This window comes from Pangasianodon hypophthalmus, chromosome 8 (genome assembly GCF_027358585.1).
Source record: "Pangasianodon hypophthalmus isolate fPanHyp1 chromosome 8, fPanHyp1.pri, whole genome shotgun sequence".
NCBI classification, from domain to species: Eukaryota; Metazoa; Chordata; class Actinopteri; order Siluriformes; family Pangasiidae; genus Pangasianodon; species Pangasianodon hypophthalmus.
In genome coordinates this window covers 9018330-9041804 of record NC_069717.1, presented here as the reverse complement: position 1 = coordinate 9041804, position 23475 = coordinate 9018330, and the positions used below count along the sequence as shown (strand labels likewise).

General features: G+C 34.5%; 2 protein-coding genes across 5 annotated transcripts; both read left to right on the top strand.

The window, feature by feature from the left end:
• The first annotated feature begins 172 nt into the window (after positions 1–172).
• On the top strand, positions 173–6258 carry LOC113539947 (uncharacterized). Of its 3 annotated transcripts, XM_053235833.1 has the most exons (5): positions 175–412; positions 3506–3619; positions 3734–3847; positions 4616–4758; positions 5106–6258. In XM_053235833.1, the coding sequence occupies exons 1-5, from the start codon at positions 394–396 to the stop codon at positions 5202–5204; spliced, it is 489 nt and encodes a 162-aa protein (XP_053091808.1). In that variant the 5' UTR covers positions 175–393; the 3' UTR covers positions 5205–6258. The 3 variants fall into 3 exon arrangements, with proteins under 3 accessions (XP_026792000.1, XP_053091808.1, XP_026791924.1); XM_026936123.3 differs by having other exon boundaries at positions 177–412; positions 3506–3847; XM_026936199.3 differs by lacking the exon at positions 4616–4758 and having other exon boundaries at positions 173–412; positions 3506–3847.
• Positions 6259–8526: 2268 nt separating this feature from the next.
• On the top strand, positions 8527–21857 carry LOC113529618 (uncharacterized). Of its 2 annotated transcripts, XM_026918920.3 has the most exons (8): positions 8527–8702; positions 8945–9060; positions 11290–11512; positions 13929–14906; positions 15679–15821; positions 16292–16511; positions 18267–18445; positions 20753–21857. In XM_026918920.3, the coding sequence occupies exons 4-8, from the start codon at positions 14876–14878 to the stop codon at positions 20798–20800; spliced, it is 621 nt and encodes a 206-aa protein (XP_026774721.2). In that variant the 5' UTR covers positions 8527–8702; positions 8945–9060; positions 11290–11512; positions 13929–14875; the 3' UTR covers positions 20801–21857. The 2 variants fall into 2 exon arrangements, with proteins under 2 accessions (XP_026774721.2, XP_053092412.1); XM_053236437.1 differs by lacking the exons at positions 15679–15821; positions 16292–16511 and having other exon boundaries at positions 8544–8702.
• The last annotated feature ends 1618 nt before the right edge of the window (positions 21858–23475 follow it).

Here is a 23475-nt window from a genome sequence, read left to right as displayed (position 1 = left end):
AAAGGAAGTTGAGATCAAATTACTTTTGTTTCCTAATTATGACTTCTTTATTGGTAAGTCCCAAGTCTGTATTTATTTACTGAAACTTGGACATAGGCATGCTATAAGATGGGGCCCATTTAGGGAGTACATTGGCTTTACATTGTGGTTTGAAATGTGGACCAAGTGATCAGCCATCGAAGACCTCCTCAGAGTTTCAGGTACAGGAAAATGCCTGTGTAACCAGTCTCGTAGCTTGGTTTACATCTTACGGCACTGGGCTGGTAGGCTTAAGGTGAAATATAAACACTCCTGCTGCTGCATGAAAAGAATGATGAAGAAAAACGGTTATTTTCAGTTTTTCCATTAGATGGAAAGTTTTTCAGTTCATCTAGCTGATGAGAAGAGCTCAGGATGTATGGGGGGATTTGGGGTAAGTTAACAGATGCACTCACTCATTTAAACAGACACTTTTCTTTTAAGTGCACATTTATTATACTACAGAATTGCACAATACTAAATTCATCATTTGTTTATTTGATTGCTTAGCATTTTTTTTATATTATTGTGTTTGCTATTTATTTATTTAACCAGTCAATCAATTAATCAATTAATGAACCAGTTGTGTTTAAGAATACATTTAATCTTAAATTAAATAGCAATAAGGAAGGCTGAGGATCAAACAAAAGAAATACTCTGAGCTAATCACAACAAACCACAGATCATTTTTAATAACAAGTCCATCTCAGCTTACAGAAATAATGCCTTTTCTACAAAAACTATCAGGAATGTTATGTAAACTATCTGAAATATTTCAGTCCCAGTGTTTGTTTTTGATTGCATAATTTCTTCAACTATATTACAGTGAAATGACACGTTCCTCACAACTTTCTCACTGTGACACAAACCTGTCTTCCTATACCTGAAGCTTTTTTTACCATCAGAAAATCATGCACAAATACAATGAAGTTAAAATGAATATGCTTAAAACAGAGGAGGATATAAATAAAATGAAGAGCCTTATCATTATATAACCCTAAATGGCCATATAAATAATACACTTTATTTCTGACCTTCTTCATCATCATCTTCATCTTCAGTAACTGCTTTCCTGATCAGAGCCAAGGTAAATAATTAAATACTAATATGTAATAAATAATGTAAAAGGAGAATTTTAGTAATAAGACAGTAATTTATTTCTAATCATTATTAATTCTAAAAATTAATTGATTCAGTAGCCCTTTTTAACTTTTTTTGAATTTTTGAAACTTTAAAATTGTTTTGTACAAATTATTTTTAGTGATGATTAACAGTTGGGTCAGTTTACCGCAGAATCAATTTGGTTGAACCTGAGATGCATTTGCAAGTATTTCTAGTTGACTAAAGCTAGTATCATCCAAGGAAAGGAAAAAAAAGTTAATCAGGTGGCATTTGGTGGTTGCAGTTTTTTTTTTTTTTTTTACTGTAAACAATAATTTCCTGGTATTTAAAAAAAAGCATCAAATGACAGAATTCATGTTACATGAGTTCTGAACAGATGCAGTAGGTCTTTATTATGGAGCATAGGGGGCTTTATTCATGTTTTGCTCTAAACTTAAGCAGTAATTTTATTGCCACTTACTAATCTCTGCAAAGTAATATTGTTTGAATCCAGCCCTCAAGTTATAACTATCAGTCTGACTACACTGAAGAGAAAACTCATTTAGGGCATCTACACATTTTCTCTGTTTCAATTGTAAATGGTGGTCTGTCGTTTTCTTCCACTGAATTTACATGTAAATGCATAAAAGAGATTTGTGCTTAGGCCCAGGAGTATAACATTGGTTCAACTTGTTATGTTACCTTCTGTTTCGTATGAAGTGTGATGTGTGCTGTGCTGTGGGTACACTTGAAAACTTGAATAGATGTGAAACACTATCTGAGCACTGAGGCATCAGGAACATTTAATCTCTTTGCACTCTCATTCTGTAGTACAGCGTTCTTAGCAATTTCTTTTTCATATTGTTCTTAGTGTCTAATTCTAGCGTTCTTAGCAATTTCTTTTTCATATTGTTCTTATTGTCTAATTCTAGTACTTAGATGTCTGTCTTATATTTTCCAAAAGTAGGTCATTTCTACAATATGATGCTAGTTGGGTAAAAAAATGATATAATTGTTTTATAATTTTGGAAAACTATGGAACAGGAGGACATGTTCAACTGTTTGAGCTCAAAATCGCTATTTTACATACAATCAAAAATATGTCCATTCTGTTATGAGTATTAACTATTAAAATGTTTATATAAGGTAGTTATAATATGGCTCAATGGTTAAGGCTCTGGGTTACTGATCAGGAGGTTGGGGATTTAAGCCCCAGCACTGCCAAGCTGCCATGCTTGGGCCCTTGAGAAAGGCTCTAGGGCTGCTGAATCATGGCTGACCCTGCACTCTGACCCCAACTTCCTAAAAGCCTGGGAAATGTGAAGAAAAGAACTTCACTGTGCTGTAAGGCATATGTGCCAAGTAAAGACCTTTTCTTCTAATATTTACATTTTAGAGGACCTGATGTCACATAATTACTTCACTCTGTCACTCTGACTTCTCTGTTCTGGCACCACGGTGGTGGAATGAACTTCCCCTAGATGTCCGAACAGCTGAGTCACTGGCAGTCTTCAAACGACATCTAAAGACATACCTCTTCTTAAAGTACTTAAGTTAGCACTTACAAAACTAAAAAAAAAAAAAGTATTGTCTGAGCACTTGTCTATCCTCAACTGATGGTGTTCCTAGTTTGTGACCTAGTGAGCCAGTATCAGAATGTATTTTTGATAGACTTCAAAGCACTTTTAAAGTCGCTCTGGATAAGGGCATCTGCCAAATGCCATAAATGTAAATGAAATGTAAATAATTACCATGGTCCTGAATGAATTCCAAAATAGTCATGATAAGATGTTTTTGCAAAGCATCTTTTACTAAACCCTGGCATAAATAAAAGCAAATAGTTACAGCAGCAGTTCCCTTGTCTCACTTCTATCATAATATATTTGTCAACTTTTTGTTGCAAAAGAATGGACACTGCCCCTGTGAAAATACAAAGCATAAGAAAGGGACCATAACAGCATGCACATTTTAAGCCATTTTAAACCATCAATACATTTTAAGATGATTCCTTATGATTTTGTAATAAATGGGGTACAACCCTGCATGAAGGTCAGAAATATTGTTTTTAAGATTTAAATAAAATAATTTGAAAAAGTATACACTGAAAGTATACACCCCGGAGGTCCAAGGCAAACATGCTAACGACAAAGCCACGCCTAGTACCATGCATATGACCTGTTCATATGCTTAGTCATATCTGATCAATGACAAGACAGTCTTAAAGATATCAATCACATTTTGATATTCATGATGGTGGTGGAATCTAATCAGTTATTCATCAGTTAGAATACCTATCATATCTGATAAATATGTCCTGATAAATAAAGGGATAGTCTTAATCATCTTTCCTGTGTTATAAGAGTTTTAAGTTTTGTTGTTATTGCAGCCTGGATTTTGGTGCTTGTGCTACGCTGTTGGAGTGGTCTGAGCCAGCAGGTGCCCTTCATCCCAGCAAACTGCAATGACGACATTAGATTGCCGTGCAGCGTCAGTGATCCAGGTAGCAATTATCGCTATATGGTCTGGTACAGAAATGACACTGCCATCATTAAAAGGAAGATCAATGAAGTGACATTTTATAACAAGTCCTCTCCTGCATCTCTGGGAGTTCAAGACACACTGGTGTTACAGAATGTGCAGCCGTCTGACTCTGGATATTACCAATGCTTCTTGGCTGCAGAAGTTGGCAAAAAAGACAGACAGTCATTTGTCTCACTCACAGTTTCAGGTGTGTGTAAGTTCACTGTCACTATATTTCTATTCATTCTACTCATTAATTATGTAAGGAGTGAAACCCAACAGGGCCTGCTGTCATATCTCAACATGTTCTTCCTATTATACTACAGTTATTTGCCAGTGATTAAAATATTTTTTTTAATTTAACAATGTCACATCATACTTTTTATACATTTATAATTACATTTAAGGCTCTTGAAAATATGCGAAACAAATCAGTTCCTTTTACATCCACTTACATTATAGCAGCTATAATCAGCTATTCACTCATTAGACAAAAAAAATGCAGCTTGTCATGTAACCAAGAAACCAAAATCTCATAAAGCCCTCTGTCCTGAAGAGTTACAGCTATTCCTATGATTGTTACAAAGCACTGACAATGAAGACTCCTTCCATAAATGCTAAATAAATGTTTCCTCACAGAAAACTTCACCAAATTACAGCCAGCACTACTGTCAGAGCTGCTGTTTCTGTATGACTAATCAGATCCGAGAATTCTGCAGTGCTTCGGCGCAACAGATTTTAGCTCTTTTGGTTCTGTATTTTGTCATTACTTCTTCACGTTCCATTTGACATTTTTCACAAAAATGAGTTAATGTTAATTACATACCACTGAATATAGTATGCAATAGATTTTACACAAATATACTGTATGTATAATATGAGTATAAAAATATACAGTTGAAAACTGTTGATCACTGTGTAAGAAGTTCCCGTGTTTGTAATACACATCTCAGCTAAAGCATTCTCTCATTTCCAGAGTGTGTGACTGTTAGTCCAACCTGGACTACATCTGGAAATCTGTGCATTCTTGATGTAGTAGAAATTTCTATTCTGTGGTCTCTGACTGGTTTTAGTCTTATCAGCCTGTCTAAAATCATCTTCTGCTTCATAACTGTCAAAGTGAGTACAGAGATCATCTAATCTCTTCTCACATACACAAAAGGATAAATATTCTATTACATGTGAATGATTCAGTCAAAATTGAATGCGTTTCTTAGTAGGAAATGTTTGTTGATTTATTTCTACATAAGACTGGTAATCACACTATATACAGTGATGTCTATTTCAACATGTGTACTCATAATATGAATAAATAGTCTATTTAAATTTAAGAATCAAATATATTTTTCCAAGCTGAAATATTTTTTGTACAAAAAGGAAGCTTGCAACCTATTGCACTCGTACCCTTTACCATCTAAATGCAAGCTTTTGTTCTGCATGCTGATCAGATGTGTTTTTATGCTCAGGTTTGCAAGCGGCGCAGAGGAAGTGAAGCGAGACACAGAAGCGGGAGACGGAGAAACGATTGTCACAAACACAGGGAGTTTTTTTCACCAACCCACTAACTAACTCTCCCCATAACACGACAACTGCTACCCGGGGTGGGGGGAGGGGGACTCCTCTGAGACATGTGAAGCTAGCCAACCACATATTTTCAAACTACTGCTTATGCTACGTTACAGGGAAGTGTATCACACACACAAGAAAGCACTATCTGCCCTATTCTGCATATATGAGCTTACAGATCCCTGCGATTGGCTAGTGTTGTTCTGATTGACAGGGGAGATAGTGAATGCCATCCCTCCTATCCTGGGAGCATAGCCAATTTTTGCTCTCTTGACACACAGATGGCTGTGGTATCATCAGGATTTGAACTCATGACCTCTCGATGAAAGGTTGAACACTTTTTTGTGCCATTCAGGAGATAAGCGAGGCTTCTTCTAACCCAAAAGTAGCACATAGGCAGAAAGTGGCCAATCTCAGAGCTGCAATAATTGGTAACTAATATGAAGGTTAAGCAGTATTAAAACCTCTCACAAATATAGGTATAAAATGCCAAAAATATGTACATACATTCCTGAATAGTTGTTGCACAAATGAAAGCCATCTTTTGTAAATGCATAAAACATACTATAATACATGAATGCATTTTAAGACTTTTGTATGTGTACTCTGCAATTTTGAATATGAATTTGCAACAAATTGTGTCCACAGAGCATTGCTATTCTCACTAATAACAGTTTCAGATATTTATGGCTTGCTCTAACAGAATGATCCTCTGCTATGGTGTATTTTCTATTATTTATTTGTCACTGTACCACTGTTGTCATTCTGGTCTGATTCATTTACTACTGATGTCACAGTTCAAGGCTGGATTGGGACACAAAACTTTACTGAGAATTTAAAGTTTCTGGCAGCTTTCAGGACTGAAAAATCATGAAATTGATTTTTGTTCTTCAGTAACCGCATCATTCTACTAATGATCACGGTGGATCCAGAGCCTATCCTGGGAACATCAAGCACATGGCAGGAATACGAGTTGGTGATAGTCTATAGGTGGTTAGTTGACTGTTTGTAAAGCGTCTAAAGTTTCTCTCCAAATAAAGTGCTAACAGTTGATTTGATCAGTCTTTTTGCAATAACATGCCAGAAGGCTTCAAGGAGGAAACCTGGTTAGACAGTTTAATGAGTCTCAAACACTCAAATACCATGTAAAGTCACAGAACACTTGACAACTAAGTACTACCCGTATAGCTTTTGTATAGCTTTGAGGAAGATAACAGAACCCTGAAGCAGAATTATCACAGTACAAAGGTCAGCCATGGAGCTAGTTTCTGTGGGGGTGTGTGAGTGTGTGTGTGTGTCTGTGCGTGTGTGTGCGTGTGTGTCTGTGCATGTGCGTGTGTGTTTTACTGTCACCTATTTCAGGATGTGTGAATTCTTTGTTATTTTTTGTAGGTTGCGTGGCCTACATGTTCTGAGGTTTCAGGTTTCTGCACAAAAACACCCTGTGTGCAAGCAAAAGTATGTGTGCTTGTGTGTGTATGTTTTGTGTTTAGCTGACAGGCTAAGCAGAACGTTTACCTATAACTTTATTTTTCATACCTGTGGAGCTCTGAAAGCAGAGTTAAAAACATCTTTCACAACATTATGTTTACTACATGGTGCATATCCAACACAATGAGTGTGGGATTAGAATATAAAACATAATTTTGCTTTACATTTATATGTTTTTTTCCTCCTGTTTTGCTTTACTTTCATGTTATAGTTGTTTTATGTACTCTGTAAGGCACTTTGTAAACTAGGGCTATATAAATAATTTAAAATGTTTAAAATATTAAAATGTATAAAATATAAAAATATTTAAAATATTAAACAAATCAATAGAATCACTTATATTTATGATTATTTACTATTAGTTTAATAATTTTCTTATGTAATTGCTATGACAATAAATAAACTCAAAATTATTTGATCCATCCTTAGAGAGTTGCATACAGGACAATTATATACAGTATGCCATTTTCTGTTTTCATGATCCTTTCATGCAACGTTTTACTGATAACTGTCCATATCATGCATATTAGGACACTTTAGGAATTTCCAATTTGTCTAACATTTCTTGCCCTTATTAAAACAAATACTCCAACATATAGTACATTTCTGAAATCAGCAATGTGTTGACATAGACATATGAAGGAAAAATGATTGTTATATTTTGAAGAAGGATGGGTTACCCTTTTGTCAAGCCATTTTTAATTATATCTTTCATAAATTGGGTCATGTTTTAATTGGTTTAGGCTTTTACTTACATCCATCCAATTCATGGCATCAATGAATCACATTTCAGTAAATAGCTTTTCAAAAGTAATTGTAAGCAAATTCATCATCAACCTATTCTATTGTGTAAACACATTAGACTCAGTAAAATTGACTACATATTAAGATAAGCAACAGCAACAATAATGTGGTTTAGAAAATCTTCAATATTTTCAATATTTATAACAATCGCTTTCTAAAATTCAGTATTAACAGATTAAGTAATAATCTCAGAAGAAAGCTACAGCTAAAAGGTAAGTAACATTTTATGATTAATTTCTCACAGTAGCAGCATAACCCAGGATTTAAAAAAAAATCAATCTCAACATCAATCTCTAAAATGATATGAACACTATACACTTTCAAAAAAATAGTACAAGTAAATAAAAATCTCTGCAGGCCTAAGCAATGTTCTATATTTCCCAGTCTACCTTAGTCCTCTGATTATTAAGATGCTTCATGCATCCATTATATCCCTTCACTGAGTGATTATATCACTCAACTTATTGTACTTTTAAGACTGTCCAAATTAACCTGAATCATAAATCTTGAAATGAATAAATTATAAACATTTGTACAGGATTTGAACTAACTCTATACTTATTTTGTTACGGAAGTACATCTTATGTATATACTGCATGCATCAGAGATATGTGGAATTTTATAATTTATAAACTTACAAAAAAAAAAAAAAATTAGCCAAAGCATATGGCATTTTTCCAAAAGTTTTGACTGTCACTTATCAGGCCAGGTTAAACTTACCAGCATTCCTACTTTAGAGACTGATCAGAGCAGGATCAACTATACATACATACATATATATATATATATATATATATATATATATATATATATATATATATATATATATATATATATAAACTTTTTGCAACACCATTTCAGCACATTTTTTCCCCACATTGCTGACTGTCATAAATCATGTGACTGAACTGCTGTGAGATATTTGTGAGCTATATATCTGCAATGCTGTGAGATATATTTGAGATTTTTTTTTTTAAATTAATTTAATTTTTTTTTTTAAACTGGTACTTATAATTTGCCGTGGCTGTAAAAGCAGAGTGCTAGGCTGTAGGCTGTTTTGTTTATGAGCAGCAGAGGCTTACTGAAAGTGTGTGCAGGAGGAACTAGTGCTGCAGATCTTCTGGAGCTGCTGAAAAAACAAAGCCTGAACTGCACAAAAACACCAAGCTGGGGAATAATGAAGCGACTGAGCATTGCTATGCGTGAGTGTCCGTTTGCATTTCCAGCGAATTAAAGAGATGTGTTGAGGGAAAAAAGGGGGATTTCCATTTGGACAGAATGTAAACAACGAAAACGAAAGTAGATGCAGTATGCAGACTGCAGAGCCATAGCACTTGCGACACTTCTAATGGGTGCTGTAATGAACTTAAAGCATTGAATGATTGCATCCTTTGACTTTATTAACAGTATTTCTTTTTTTATTTATTCATTTTTTTATTCTCAGTTGTTAATCTGCTTGAACTGTCCATATCTGTACGGGATGATCAGAGCTTCATTACAATCCCATGTCAAGCAAAACGTGAATCAGAAGTTCAGTACCGGAGAATCACCTGGTACAAGGTAATAAATAATAAACATGTTAGTAGCAAAGAGACACAACAGCAGCGAAACACCATATAAGGTACTGACAGGCACCCGGAAGTGATCACTGAGTAGAGCAGACATGTATCCTACCTACAAACTGTTTCAAAAATCATCTGCGTTACACAGAATCAGTCAGAGGTATAGTTTTAGAAATAAGATAGAATCTAAATGCTTGCATTAACTTATAACATACACTTATGTACGATAAGAGCTTTTATACACTTAATGCCTTCGAGTACGCAGCGGCATTTGCTCCGCTGTGTTTATATCATAAGCCGTGAAGCTGCCCGTATTTATAGACCTATCACATGGCGCTGCCTTGTCTCTCGACCAATCGCTTGTCGGCGGAGGAGGGGCTTCATGTTTGTTTAAACATTCTCTGCAGACTGAGCAAAAAAAAAGTCCTGAAGTTTTGTTTGTAATATTTTTAAATGAAATTTTGATTCAGCTTAGTCATGCTAATTTGGATTAAATTACCATTTTAAATGTTATGTAAATGTTTAATAATTCATTAGTAGTTATACAACACATATACAACTGTATGTAATGCATACCCTTCAGCCAAAATGAATGTAATTTATATAGTTTATGTAATTTATATTCTGTTAACATGGGCACAGAATTGAGATGCATAGTTACACATGATCACATGCACTCTGTGAAAAGAAAAGCACATAAATACTCCTGTATATTAGGAGTATAAATTCCTGCAGCACACAGATTTTTCGCTCCATACACACAAACCTTTATCTGTTAATAGGTATTTAGCATTAAATATTATCCGACATTATATAAATACTCTACAAACTTTAGAGCAGCTTGAGTATTAGATTAGGATTGGGACTGAACTTTGCCACTGGATAACTCTCCAGTTTAATTTGGCTTACCTGCACAATGCTGTTTATTGTAGTCAACAAATACTAATTTTGGGCAAATACTTTAAATTTTTTCACTCGGTAAAATATGTTCTTATATTTTACACTGTATGATTACAATATTGTTTAGATATAAAAATGGCTCCCTCTAATGACCTACACATAATCATGCCTCTCATGACCTGTTGTTATGTGTGAACAGCTCATTCACACGATTCAGCTTGACTCTGAGCAATTGCAATCAGTATAGAAAAAGTCTCACATTAGCTTCAGAGATCAACTAAATCAAAACAAAACCATTCAATTCAATTCAAGTTTGTATTTATATTTATATAGCATTTTTAAACAGTAGACTTTGTTATAAAGCAGCTTTACGAAAACCCACCATGGCATTCTTTGTTCTGCGTAGACCCAGAAAATGGAGTGGAGCTCACTGAACTCCAGAGCATGAATGCTTATTTGATCCTCCACAGTAATTCCAGTCTCATCATATTTTTAGATTCCCTTCTTTCCAACACACATACAGCAACTAGCAGCTCACTTTGAATGGTTTTAGATGCATCTTTACTAAGCTGTGTTCCATACGGTAGATATGCTTCCTGTTGCTAGAGTGCAAGGTGCACACAGAACAGCTGAGCTCATGATTTTATCATTAATCAGGCTTGTGGGTTTTCAGCAAAATTTCCAGCATCAGTAACATCTCAAAAGCCACACTACAGACCTGAAATTAGACCAAAAAATCAGCTGTTGAAAAAAAAAAGAGACATAATACTTACAGACATCTTACTTTTTCAGCTTTTGCATAGGAAACAAGGGCACCATGGTGCACAAACATTTCTGATGTATGGACATTGTATATTTCATAATTAACCTTTCTCTCTTTTTTATTAGATTTTATTCCTGATTATTTTCAATTAAACAAGACCTTTTGTAAAATTTGGCATAAAACAGCAATCCTTGGCAACCCTCTAATTAACAGCTTCTCCTTCACTTAAAATTTTCTCAGAGCGAGCATGGGGCAGCATAATATTTCCCCCAGTGGGCTTCTTGTGGTTTCCCTTATTTGGCCGCTAGGTTTAACAACTGTTTGGAGCCAAACACGATTGCGCAACATCTAGAAAGGCAATCAAATTAAATGAATCTGGCAAATAGCAACATTTTAAAAAGAGGAATATTTCAACAGAATTTAAAAAGTATGGAGTTGTGAATGAAGACTTTCTGAAGAGTTAACAGTTGATAAAAGGATGTGCCCTGCCTGCCCTTATGGATGATCCACCACTTTCAGGAAGCCTTTTTCTTTTTTTTATATTGTATTTCATTTTTTTTACAGGTGGAAGTGAGGTCTGAAATGTTAACTGGTCTTGTGATGAAAGACCTGCATACACAGGAAACTGTCCTCTATAAATTCGCTAACCAGTCCTATGAAGTGGGTGATGATTACTCTTTGCTGCTCCCAGAGGCTGGACAGATAGACTGCGGTCATTACCGCTGCACTCTGTGGCCTCCGCTGGGTCATTACATCCAGGATGGTGACTACGAGTACTATCCATTAGGTAAGTTTATACTTTTATACTTATTTTTAATTCTTATCCTCAGTACCAATTTTCACCAAATTGTTATCATCATTATCCTTTGAATGATCACTACTACAGTTGAACATTCTGTTCCGAACATGTGCTCCCGAACTAAAGATAAGCATAGTTCAAATTTTACGTCTCGGTGATATATGATTTGATGCTGAAGGTGATAAAATTAGGCAGCAAACATATGTGAAAAATTCTTTCTACAGTCATGGAACATTGCCAGTATGTATTTGAACTTCTGATCAAATATTTCAAATCAAATAAATTATGCTTCTTGTTGAATGTTCTGCTTCCTTTCCAGGGTTCTGTGCAACAGGTCGGTGGCAGAAATGTAGGGGGCAAAAACATAGCAGACATGTTTATTCTCTTTAAACATTTCCAGTATTTACACTTATTACACATCAGTAGATCCTTTTTAAATCAAGTAGCAGTAATATTAATGGTTTCTTTTACATTTTGATGTTTTGATAAAGTTGTTTGTCTTCAGCATCTTTATCTTTTATCTTTACCTTCAGCATTTTATTATATTCAGCAGCTGTTAAGCTATTGTTTTTCTTGGCTGCTGGAAGGTGTATTAACGTATATAACTTTCCTGGAACTTGGTTTCAAAAACACTGTGATGTCCCTAACCATCATATGCACAAATAGGAAACTAAAACCACACAGCAACCACGCAGCAACTGCAAACTGAAGCATAAAAAAATTAAGCATGGTTAGATGAATGTGTAGCAGTTTAAAAGAATGTGTTCATATCAAATGTAGTGAACCAGCCAAAACAGCTGCAAGGGTAACAGCAAACAAGTTAGGGAACTATATGACTTCCAATTAGCATCATGGGGCCATTTTAAAGAAGTAGCTGTAAAATCATATCTCTTTAGTAACAATGACAGCTACAGTTCTCATTTAGGACAATAACTGTTACAGAAAAAATGTTCCTACGTTTAGGATTACAGAAGCATACAAACTTGCCATAATCCCCTGAGCAGTTGCGTGGTTTTAGTTTCCTATTTGTGCATACAGTACGATGGTTAGGGACATCACAGTGTTTTTGAAACCAAGTTCCAGGAAAATGATATACGTTAATATACCTTGAGTTAGTGAGGATTTAATACTGAAACATTCGTACCTCAATCATAACTACAAATTTAAGCACTATTCAGCAAGTATGCAGTTAGGCACACAGTTATGACCTTGAACAATATCTGTTTGAGCGAGGAGCAATATTAAGTGTGCCACGGTGCCACTGTCTGACAATTTGATGTAAGCATAATGTGCCATGCTGAAATGTATGATTTGGGCTGTAAATGCATTTTAAAAAATTCTATGAAATGCAACTTGAGGCCAGTATTAACTACATAAATAAATATGACACTAATGACATTTAATTAATAATATCATTCCTTTAAAGTCAGTGAAAATGTTTTTTTTTTTCCCCCCAAATTGAGGAAGTCAACATTTTAATCAGAGGGTATGGTCAGTCTATCCGTCGAACTGTGGTCAGGTTTTCTTTATAGGAGAGTGCATCCAATTAACCAAAAAAATTGTTATCCATTGTGATGGCATTAGTTTATGAATACAATTCAAAATAGTGAATTAAAAGCGTAATAAAATATATTATATCCTGCTTATACACTGCAATTCAGTGACCTCGATTTAGTATAATATTGCTTCATTAGATACTGTAAGTGCTCACATGTGACTTGCGGTGCCAAATATAAAATAATTAAAAAGCAAAATAATAGGATGTGCCGGATCAAGTGCTATTTGATAAGTTTTGGAATGAGGATGAAAAAGCATGTTGATAAATTAGACCAAATTCACAGTGCTTTTAAAAATTTATTTTTTTAATTTTTTATAGCTATATAATTTTGGCTGAATCTGAAATGATATAGTCCCTATGTGGTGCACTGTATGTGGCTTGAAATAATGGCTTTTACATCCTTTATAGTGAACTAACTATCAAATTAGGAGCCATTTCAGATGAACCATAACATAAAGATGCATGCAGTTGTTGCTAGGTAACAGATATCTAGGTAATGCTTGATTTTGTACTAGTTTAAGGTATCCTAGCAGTCTCTTGATAAGACACTGTAAGATAAGATATTATTCCTAAATTAAGAAGGACTTTCTACTGTAATATGAAAGTGTGAAGAAGAAGCTTATCTTGCATATATCTAGTTTTAGGACTAAGATCATAACCCAGTTGCTTCAACATGCTTCAGGATGTTAAATGATCTAAAAATAATCTAAACTTGTTTATGTGGTCTGTGGTCTTTTTGTCTATATAAGAACAAAAACACATCGCTTAGCTAAAAAGTGGTAGCTGTTTTAAACTTAATATATACAGATGCAATGTTTTAATTTGTTTGTGGATTTGTTTTTTTAGATTCAGGTTGCTCTAGACATCATCAGCAAACTAAGACCATCCCAGATGAGAAGACCAAGCTGAGATTGTTTAATGTTCCTGTAATTCTTGCAATCTCAATTTTGCTGGCTGCTGGTAATATGGGGATTGTTTACCTCAGCTGTAAAAGGATAATGCAGAATAAAAAGGCAAAGCAGGATATGGAATATATGTAAACGTGTGATAACGAGTTTAAAGACACTTTCAGGGTGAACAGATTGTTTGGTGTTTTGGTCATATACACACTTTTTATTGTTACATACCAGCTCAACCTTACAGTCTATAGAATTATAGAATACAATGATATGATGTTATTATATGTTGTTATTATATTATATATATATTTCTAGTAGAAGTTGTTTCTACTGTTTCTGTAGTTATACGGTTCTATAAATAAATAAATAATTAGAAATTATACCCATCTTCAGGAATTCTTTAATTCTCTAAGATGTATTTTCTTTGATTTTGATTTCTGTGAGTTCACATTCTAGGATTCACATGTTGTCATGATATGTAAGGGCACACTGACTGTAGAGTACCATTATTATTATTATTAATATTATTATTATTATTATTATTCATTATCTGAACATTTTCTCTTCCTAAGAATTATTCCAGCGTGACAGCTTTAAAGTTTAAAATGTAGTACGTAAGTGACAATCATGGAAAATCAGAAGAAGCTGTTTATGTGTTTTTGTTACATGAAGTGATGTTTTTTCCCTTTATGTTGTTATTCAAATGTAAAAATAAAGCTATTCTACCCTGTTACAAGAATTCCAAAACCATTATGCACCATTTGCAGTTTCCACAGAATACCTCTTGCTAGCAAAACAGTATTTCTTCCTGTTTCTTCTTCACTTGCACACACTCACTTCCACACATGATGTCTGATCTGAATGTGACAAAGTAGGATGAACTTTTGGTGAAAAATGAAGAATTGCACACTTTGTAGAATACTGGGTAAGCAAATATTCTTATTTTATCTTATCTTATTTTCTTCTTTTATAGAAAGTTTTGAGGCTACATTTGAAAAATATTTATAGTTTAAGGATATACAAATGTTTGATGATCATGTCTAATCATAGCTGTATATGCCTAAGTGAGACGTGTGGACAAGATGATGGATGAATGGATGATGAAAGTGACTCCTTGTTAGATTTGACATTTTTTATTCTGTGTTTATTTATGGACATTTAAAGACAGTGTTAAAAATCTGTCTTTATTAAAATCTGTGTATTTTGTTAATGTTAAGATGAGTCCAATGCTTGCACAGTAAAGACACTAAGTCTGTGACTCAAGTAGCTACTGAGGTGTAACCAAGGATTCCATAGTAGATCCACGCAATACCAAGGACCCACGCAATAAAAGGCATGGCTGAGTTGCTGTAATAGCACTGTAGGGAAATGTGTATTTTGACTGGTTTCGTTATTTATAAGCTGCATTTCTCAGAAAGGGGTCACCATTCAAATAAAGAGAACAAACACTTCAGAAAACACAGCCTAAATACAAGTACCAGTGAAATGGAGTTGTGGTTAACAGTTGCCTACTTTCACTGCTATGAAAAAATGGACATATATTTATGCTTGTGAAATATAAAGTGTGTCTATTGCGTGAGTATTTTTAAAATTTTTTTTTTATTTTGCTTGTAGCTTTTATGTATTGAGGTTTTATTTTAGCTGCAGATAACTAAATGGCAGTGAACAATAAGGGAGTTTTGTGATTGTTTCTCCAGCCATATATCTGGCCGTATATACAGCTCAGTGTTACGCCAGTGAAGAAACAATCATGATCCACACAGAGTACAACACTACTGCCATCCTGCCCTGTCCTGCACTGTCTTACAGTAAACATTACACATCTATCTCCTGGTACAAGGTACAGAGCAATATTATCACCTACTCTGAATTATCACCTACTCTCCTATAAACCCCATTTCCCTTTTTATCAGCTTATTTTGAAATAGAATAAGTATATGTGTTATATGTATGTATAATTATATATTATATAAATATATAATGCATATATACATATTTAATACATACAATTATATTACTATATACATATATATATATATATATATATATATATATATATATATATATATCTACACACATATATTATATATGTATATATTATACATATATAATACAGAAATGTAATTGTATGTATTAAAATAACTAATAACTGAAGTCATCTGTGTGAGTGATGCACATACACCCTGATGCATTCTGTTTCAGGCATCAAAGAGGAAATGCTTGCATGCTTCAAACAAAACCTTTCTTATGCAGGTTACATATTTTATATATATATATCTATATACATTTTTTTTATTTCTTTTTCTTTAGAATTTCTCAAACAAAGAGGGCATTATTAGAAAATCAGTCAAGCATAGCAAACCACAGCTATATAAGAGCTATGAGAATCGTACAGATGTCTTCATTACAGAAGAAGGTTCTCTTGTCCTGAAGAAGGTAAACTTTTCACAAGCAGGGCCGTACAAGTGTTACCTGGCTGGAAAAGTTGGACACAGGAATAATGAGTCGTTTGTCATGCTGAATGTAACAGGTAACTTACCAATGTGAATGGCTTTTGAAAATGTATGTAACTGTCTGTCTATGAGGAACTGGAAAACAACCAGGGCTGTTTTCTTCAGAATTAGTGGAGTATTCCTGTTTGCTTGCTACCTTACTAAGTACCAATAGCAAAGTTGTCATCTTATGACCATGACTCGATATGGGTAACCTGTAAAAGGTCCCTACTATGTCACTCTTCTGCCAATTCTCTTCAAACCAATGAGCCAGTTGGCTATTGTAGAACCACTTTTATATATGTAGCTTTCCGTTCCCATGTCAAGTGGCTCTTTTCATGATTGACTTTTAGTCCTAATACCTCCCCATGTGAGATGAGGTTGTTTTTTTTACTGGCTCATCATCTGCTGTCGGGACTATTCGCCCAGCAGCCTATGGTCCAAATGAGTATGCCCAAACCATGGCATTTCAGGGACTTGAAGGGGCTCTAACACCCTGGCTGCCAAATTTAACCCAAAGAGAAAGGTAAATCACTCTGCTCATGTGAAAGTGAAAAAAAAGCCTTTATTCTACAGCAATTGTAATATGGAAATGCATGTTTCAGATAAGATTTGTTGACCAATCTAATCATGCTCTCTGCCAGCTCTTGATTCCAACATTGTATAGGCACTCACTCTTCCCATTCCTGGGTCTAAGTAGCTGAGGCTTCTGGGTATTTCTTTTCCTGTCATGGAACCCAGCACAGTAGCTTACATTTTTCACTCTGTGCCCTGACCCGCAGTGTTAGAGGAAGGATAATAAATAGTCGGCAGTATTTATGTAGGCTGCGAGCTTTGTTCATCACTATTATGCTGCTGTTAGGGAAAGGCTCTGCAAGTGCTTGTTAAAGATGTTCTGGTCCCAGACAATTTGGCCATTGATTACTGTCCATCAATCTACTCCACTGGAGGCTTGGCAAACAAGCAGCTCACCAACCTGACCCAGAATACAAGAGGCTGGGAAAGTTCACAGCCAGTTATGAATTTATGAATTTATAAAAGTGTAATATTAGTCTGCCTCACAGTTCCAGGGTTCTGGCTTCCGTCCTTCACTACTTCTTGCCTGTCTCTCATTTTCATCTGCTATTTTTGAAAACCTGATTTAAGTTTTATGATTTATATTTCCTTATCAAGTGACAACTCAGCTAGGCTCGTCACACTCATTCGCAAACCATAGATGATGGAGGGAGGGCTCATTTTTGGAGGGAGGGTTATTGGTTTGGAAATTGAGTCTTATTTCATCGGTATTGCACAGTTTTATAGATTTGCTTACATTCTGTTTCAGTTAGAATGATTATAAATAAATTCCCAACCACGGGTTGGGAAATTGAGTCTTATTTTGAATCTAATGGGCTATGGCCCCTGTGATTGTCACCACCTTTCTCCTCTCTAGCGAGAATGATAATAAGTCAAACAGCAGAATTACCATCACCTAAGGTGTGCAAAAATTTTTAACAATAACAAAGTGATCAAGAAACAAACAATTACAGTGCTATACTTAGCCTCTTGAATCCACTTCTATTGGTCCTTGGCAAGGAAAGAACCCAAGGAAACCACCCTGGCAATCCGTAACCTAAGGAAGTAGAACTTCAATCAGGTCACTTCAATCAGGTTTCTGCAGTTTTCTTCCATCCCCAACCCCCATCAAGACCTTAAAACCTCTAATTTATCAGAATTTTAAATGTTTTGTTTATTTTGTACTGAAATGTTTTAGCATTGTACTTCTATAACATAGTTATTTTTTATCTATATAGAGAATGTTCCTAAAACAACAGCAACCCTGGATGTCACCACCAAGGTTGGTCATCATTCCACTAAGAACTCATCTTTGCCCGGTCTGGTTCTACCAGTGGATGTGAAACCCTTTTCTGTCCTGGTTGGATTCTTCAGTCTAAGCCTGAGCAAAGTTCTATTCTGTTTTGTGTGTGTGTGGGTAAGTGTTTTGTATTAATTTGTTTTTATAATGCTGGCAATTGTATTTCATAACATCTCATTGCTTCCTTCAAAGTTCAAGTCAGGTCAAGTCAAGTAGGCTTGCATTGTTGTTCATGGTGCTACAATTAACAACATCAGGCATCAGACAAGAGGATAAGTAACAGACAGGGAAAAATCAATAAACACAGACAATAGAATATTAAAAGAGACTCTACATTATACAGTAGACAATACAGTTAACAAACTGTACGGTAAACATTTAACACTATCGGAAACCAGCACTCTGTTGATAATCCTGAGCAGCAATATGAGCACGTAAAATTACTTGTGCATAGAATATAGACCCCTTTAGTGTTTGTAATGTTTGGTCTGACTGAAGAATCTATCACCAATTTTATTTAGAAACTGGATTGCCACTAATAGACAGTGAGTGCTAAACTAAATTAAACGAATACTTTCAAATTGTTTATGATGCCATAAACACATTTCTTTGCTGAAAAAAGTTAGCTAATTAAACATGTCCATTATAGGCAACTCATTAGGAAGAATGTAATGTAGTGTTAGCGAGCTAGTTTCCTGATGTTGATTTTAGGCAATCTACATAGGTTTGTTAAAGCAACAAAAATCAGTCATGTTAGCTAACTAGCAAGCTAAGCCTGTTAAATTCTTAGTTAGCAAGCCAACTGCACTGATATAATAGTTAGCTACTTAGCTGAGATGAAATGGGCACTGCAAAGATGGAGCTCCTTTGACAAATGATCCCTCCTAATTTGCCTGTAACCACAACCGTCTTCTGTTGGCATGGAAAGGTGTTTGTGAACACTTTTCTGGTTCTGATACCCAGCAGCACAGTTACAATTTAGAAAACAAAATCTGGGTTGCTCTTAAAAATCAGTATCTCCCACTGTTTTTTCCCCTGCAACCAGGAGGCACAGCTGACGTTAGAGTAAGATGTCTCGATCAAGGTCTAATTAAATGCAAACGAATAATTGTTGTGATAGGTTCTCCTCCTACAGTTGTAAATATACAAAATGTTATTTTGCTACCTCCACAATTTGCTTCAGTTGTAGGTGCTAGGCTTTTAAGTCACCTCATTGTGAAAGTGTCTGGAACTGTCCGACCACTGCAACCAGTCACAGAATGATGATTATTTATGAATTATTATATTCATTCTCATGAACAACAAAGCTAATAATAAAAAAAATTTGCTTAGTGTAAATCCTGTGAACATTTTCTAATTTTCTGCATTCCCACTATTTTAACTTTTTGAATTAATTATTAATTAATAATTATTAGTTGTTAATTTTTGAAGTTATGATAAACAATTTGGAGATTGCTTTGGAGGTATCAGTGCTACACCTTGGAAAATCTCTCTTAATCTGCCCTGAGAAATTTGGATAATAGTTGAACCATATCATACCCGACCCCAAAAAAAAAAAAAAAAAAAACCTCAGGCAGTATTGTAGTGTTTCATTTTATTGGGTAAAATAGTTTAATTTAATGTGTTCTAACTTGTATTCAATATCCCAGCCAATCAATCATGATCATGATTGAATACATGGCCGAGATGGTGCATCTAATCAAAATGCACTTTTTATTATAATTCGGTGAAAGAAGTGTAGACTTTTCCAAGCTACATTATGGTTTTAAATGTAATTTAATTTTTTTTTTAATTTAATTTTTTTTTTTTTTAAATAAACAGCATATACATTAGTATGATGTAATTAATAATGTACACTGACTTTAAACTCTTTTGGTTTTATGTTACATATAGATAAAATCTTTCAACTCCATCAGATTAACATTGTTGATTGATTTAAATTTTCTGCTGTGGAAACTATATCCTTCAACGTGTCATTTCACAGACTCAACACATTCAATTTATGTAGTTTCAGCTGACCTTTGAGTATTTATATTTTCCATCCTATGTAACACAAGAGGTGTGGAAAAAACATCTCTGCAGAAATGTCATCATATCATCTCTTCAAAGATATAGCAGAGTAGGTAGATACAGTTATGATGAGTAAAGTCTGTTAACCCTTACACACCCACTCTAGAAAAGAAATTGTTCCAGTAAAAGTGGAATTTTCATATTCAAATGAAATATTTTCAGTTTAAGCAATTCAAGAAAAGTTTTCTCTAATTATGTCCATGACGACATGCATTTAAGTATTTCTGTATAAGAATACAAGCACAGAATTTACTTTATTAGACTGTTAGATGGATGGAGTAGGGCAGAGTTAATTCCAAATTCAGATTAACATTCTTCACATTAATGATACACTACTGATCTTTCTGTTGATAGGGGATGGCAAAGTTTAAGGAACACCAAAGAAGGAGATTATGGCACTAACCAAGGGAGAGCAAAGAATTCCCGACCGGATGATAATACAACATCTACATTTTGGTCAGAGTAAAACTTTTTAATGGCTCTTTTTTTTAACTTATAGAAAATATTATTAATGTAATACAGAAGACAGCAAACCTAATATGGAACAAAAAAAAGGACATCTAAGAGTCAGATAAAGACGAACCAGAACCCACCTCAAATGGACCAGTATCAAAGACTTCTTATGAATCTAAGACAGGTCAGGCTGAATAAATAATAGACATGCACAATCATCTGTAATTTGTTCGTTTACTGAGGAAATGAGAGGTGGCTAATATAAAGCCTGTTAAATGATGTGTATTTTTGTTATACTATACAAGATATAAATATTAAAAATGTGCTATTAGAGGTATTCCGTAATTACATTTACTTATATTTACATTTATTACAGTAACAGGATATTATAGCTTATGCATATAAGAGCTATAATATCCATCATATATCTATATACTGTAACTTAATTGTGGAACATTAAAATGTGTATGTACTATATATTTTTATGTGTATGTATGTAAAATCTTGTGCATTTTAATCAATGTGGTTCATCCATGTAGCAAAACGTTATCTAGACTTTCTCATGGTACACAATGTAATTAATGCTATAGCCGTCTGTATGCATCTGGATATGCATAAGCCACTGGACTGTGGTGTGGAAGGCGAGGGATGAGCACCTACCTCAGTAAAACGTTTCAATATGCTTGAGTAAGCAAATATGTTTTCAATTTTTATGTTTATTTCATGTCTGTGTTCGTTGTCAATATATTATGAAGGATATAATCAGTCCCTATTTAACTTTTTAACCTTAAACTGTTATGAAGCACTTAGCTTCCTTCCTTATGAGGGACCATCCTATTCTTCAGCATCTTCAGCATACTGTAGAAATACTGATCTTTGTTACATTTTCATGATCTGGATTTTTTTATCGAAAGTTACAGATTGAGATAGAGAGCGCACAGCTGCTTCATCCAGATGTGAAGTTACTTATTTGTCTAATAAACAACTTTGTGTCATCATAAGAAAAGGTTAATGAACCATCTGTCAACCTTCTTTATATTCCAGCCTGCGTCCAGGTTCAGTTGCTCCCAATATATTATATTAATGTATTTGCTTAACAGAGTTACAGAACTGCAGAGACATCTGTTTTGAAGTTTTGAGTTCTCAGCCACATCCCAATATATATCCATAATTCTTGCTATGCACTGGCTGGGCTGGTGTTGACTGATATCACACCACAGGGTGCAAGAAAGTACACAGAACAAAGAAGACACTCAACAGTTCCCCCCTGTGCTTAGTGACAGTAATGATCACATCAAAAAAAAAAAAAACAAAAAAAATAAAAAAACCAAAGCGGGTAGTTTCAACCTGTGGGTTTATTTCATTCATATAGGCAGTGCTTTGGGCGAGTCACCAAAAATATTGCATGTCAGCGTGAAGCACCTCCTTAGAGCGCAGTTCAGTTCAAATAGATGAAGAGGAAAGGGTAATAATAAGTGCCGGTATATGAGTCTGTTATTTTCACGCTGTTCAGATTGCCAACCTTTTAGAATGCTCTAGAAAATAAAAGTCAAATGTAATTCTCATAAAAACTGCTGCCATTTCTGATATATAGAAAAAAAACCCCATATTTCCTGTAACCTGGGTTCTCTGGCAGAAACCATGCACTCAGCAAGCCCAAGTGGAAACAAACAGATGTGGACTAAACTGTTTTTTTCCTCTTGAAGGCATGAAGAGAAATATATTGTTTCATATTTTTACTCTTTTCTTTTAATAAATTAAAAAATAGCATGGATATACATGATGCTTGTGCTTTTATAATCTGCGTAGATAAGAGAATTATTATGAGAGCCAAATAAACCTATGCACTATTAAATGTCATTTATGTCATAATTACATAATTTCTGTTAATTTAAGCTAACAACTCTGACATCAATTTCATCATATTGACTAATATAGATATTTAAGACACAATTCTGTTGAATTCTCGAATCTGATTCATTTAATTTCTATGAGTTCTGACAGTTGTGCTGCCAAATGATTTAGTTTAATGGTTTATATTAATGTCCTCGTTCTAACATGTTCTTGTTTCTATAGTAACAGCTCATTCACATAGACTTGTAAGGCAGATGCTCCACATAAACTCAGACTAATACACACATTAAAAACAAGCATGTTATTTAACAAAGACTTGTAATCATTGGCATGGTGAAGCTTTCTGTAGGGAGCTGTTTATTTTAAGGAGGAGTTTATTTATGGAAGGAGTCTCCAGTTTCAGTGCTTAGTAATGATCAGTAAGTTTTCTGTAAGTTTTGGTGTCTCTGTCACTTTTTTGTCTTATTAACTACAAAATAGAGAAAAAGGAGAGGCTGGAGAGAGAGAGAGAGAGAGAGAGAGAGAGAGACAGTACATAGCTGCTAAAATATAGTGATAACAGGACCTAACTTGTTTCGTGGACACTCCACAACATTAAAAGTCGCTGTAAATGGTTAGAAAGCTTGAAGTATCAATTCGTTCAATTAATAAAAAATTGTAATTGTTGGAAAATTGCTGTGGTATAAGAGGACACTTCAGGATGTACTGTTATAGGAAAATAATCAACTTCCAGACTGTAATGGCATTAATAATCAGCGTTGATTATTGTT

Excerpts from the sequence above, each read along its gene's own strand:
- LOC113539947 (XM_026936123.3), top strand. Across the intron at positions 3,848-4,615 it reads TGTCTCACTCACAGTTTCAG|AGTGTGTGACTGTTAGTCCA; the intron begins GTGTGTGTAAGT and ends TCTCATTTCCAG. Across the intron at positions 4,759-5,105 it reads TCTGCTTCATAACTGTCAAA|GTTTGCAAGCGGCGCAGAGG; the intron begins GTGAGTACAGAG and ends TTTTATGCTCAG.
- LOC113529618 (XM_053236437.1), top strand. The coding sequence starts at position 8,564 with ATGAGCAGCAGAGGCTTACTGAAAGTGTGTGCAGGAGGAACTAGTGCT. Across the intron at positions 9,061-11,289 it reads GGAGAATCACCTGGTACAAG|GTGGAAGTGAGGTCTGAAAT; the intron begins GTAATAAATAAT and ends TTTTTTTTACAG. Across the intron at positions 11,513-13,928 it reads CTACGAGTACTATCCATTAG|ATTCAGGTTGCTCTAGACAT; the intron begins GTAAGTTTATAC and ends TTGTTTTTTTAG.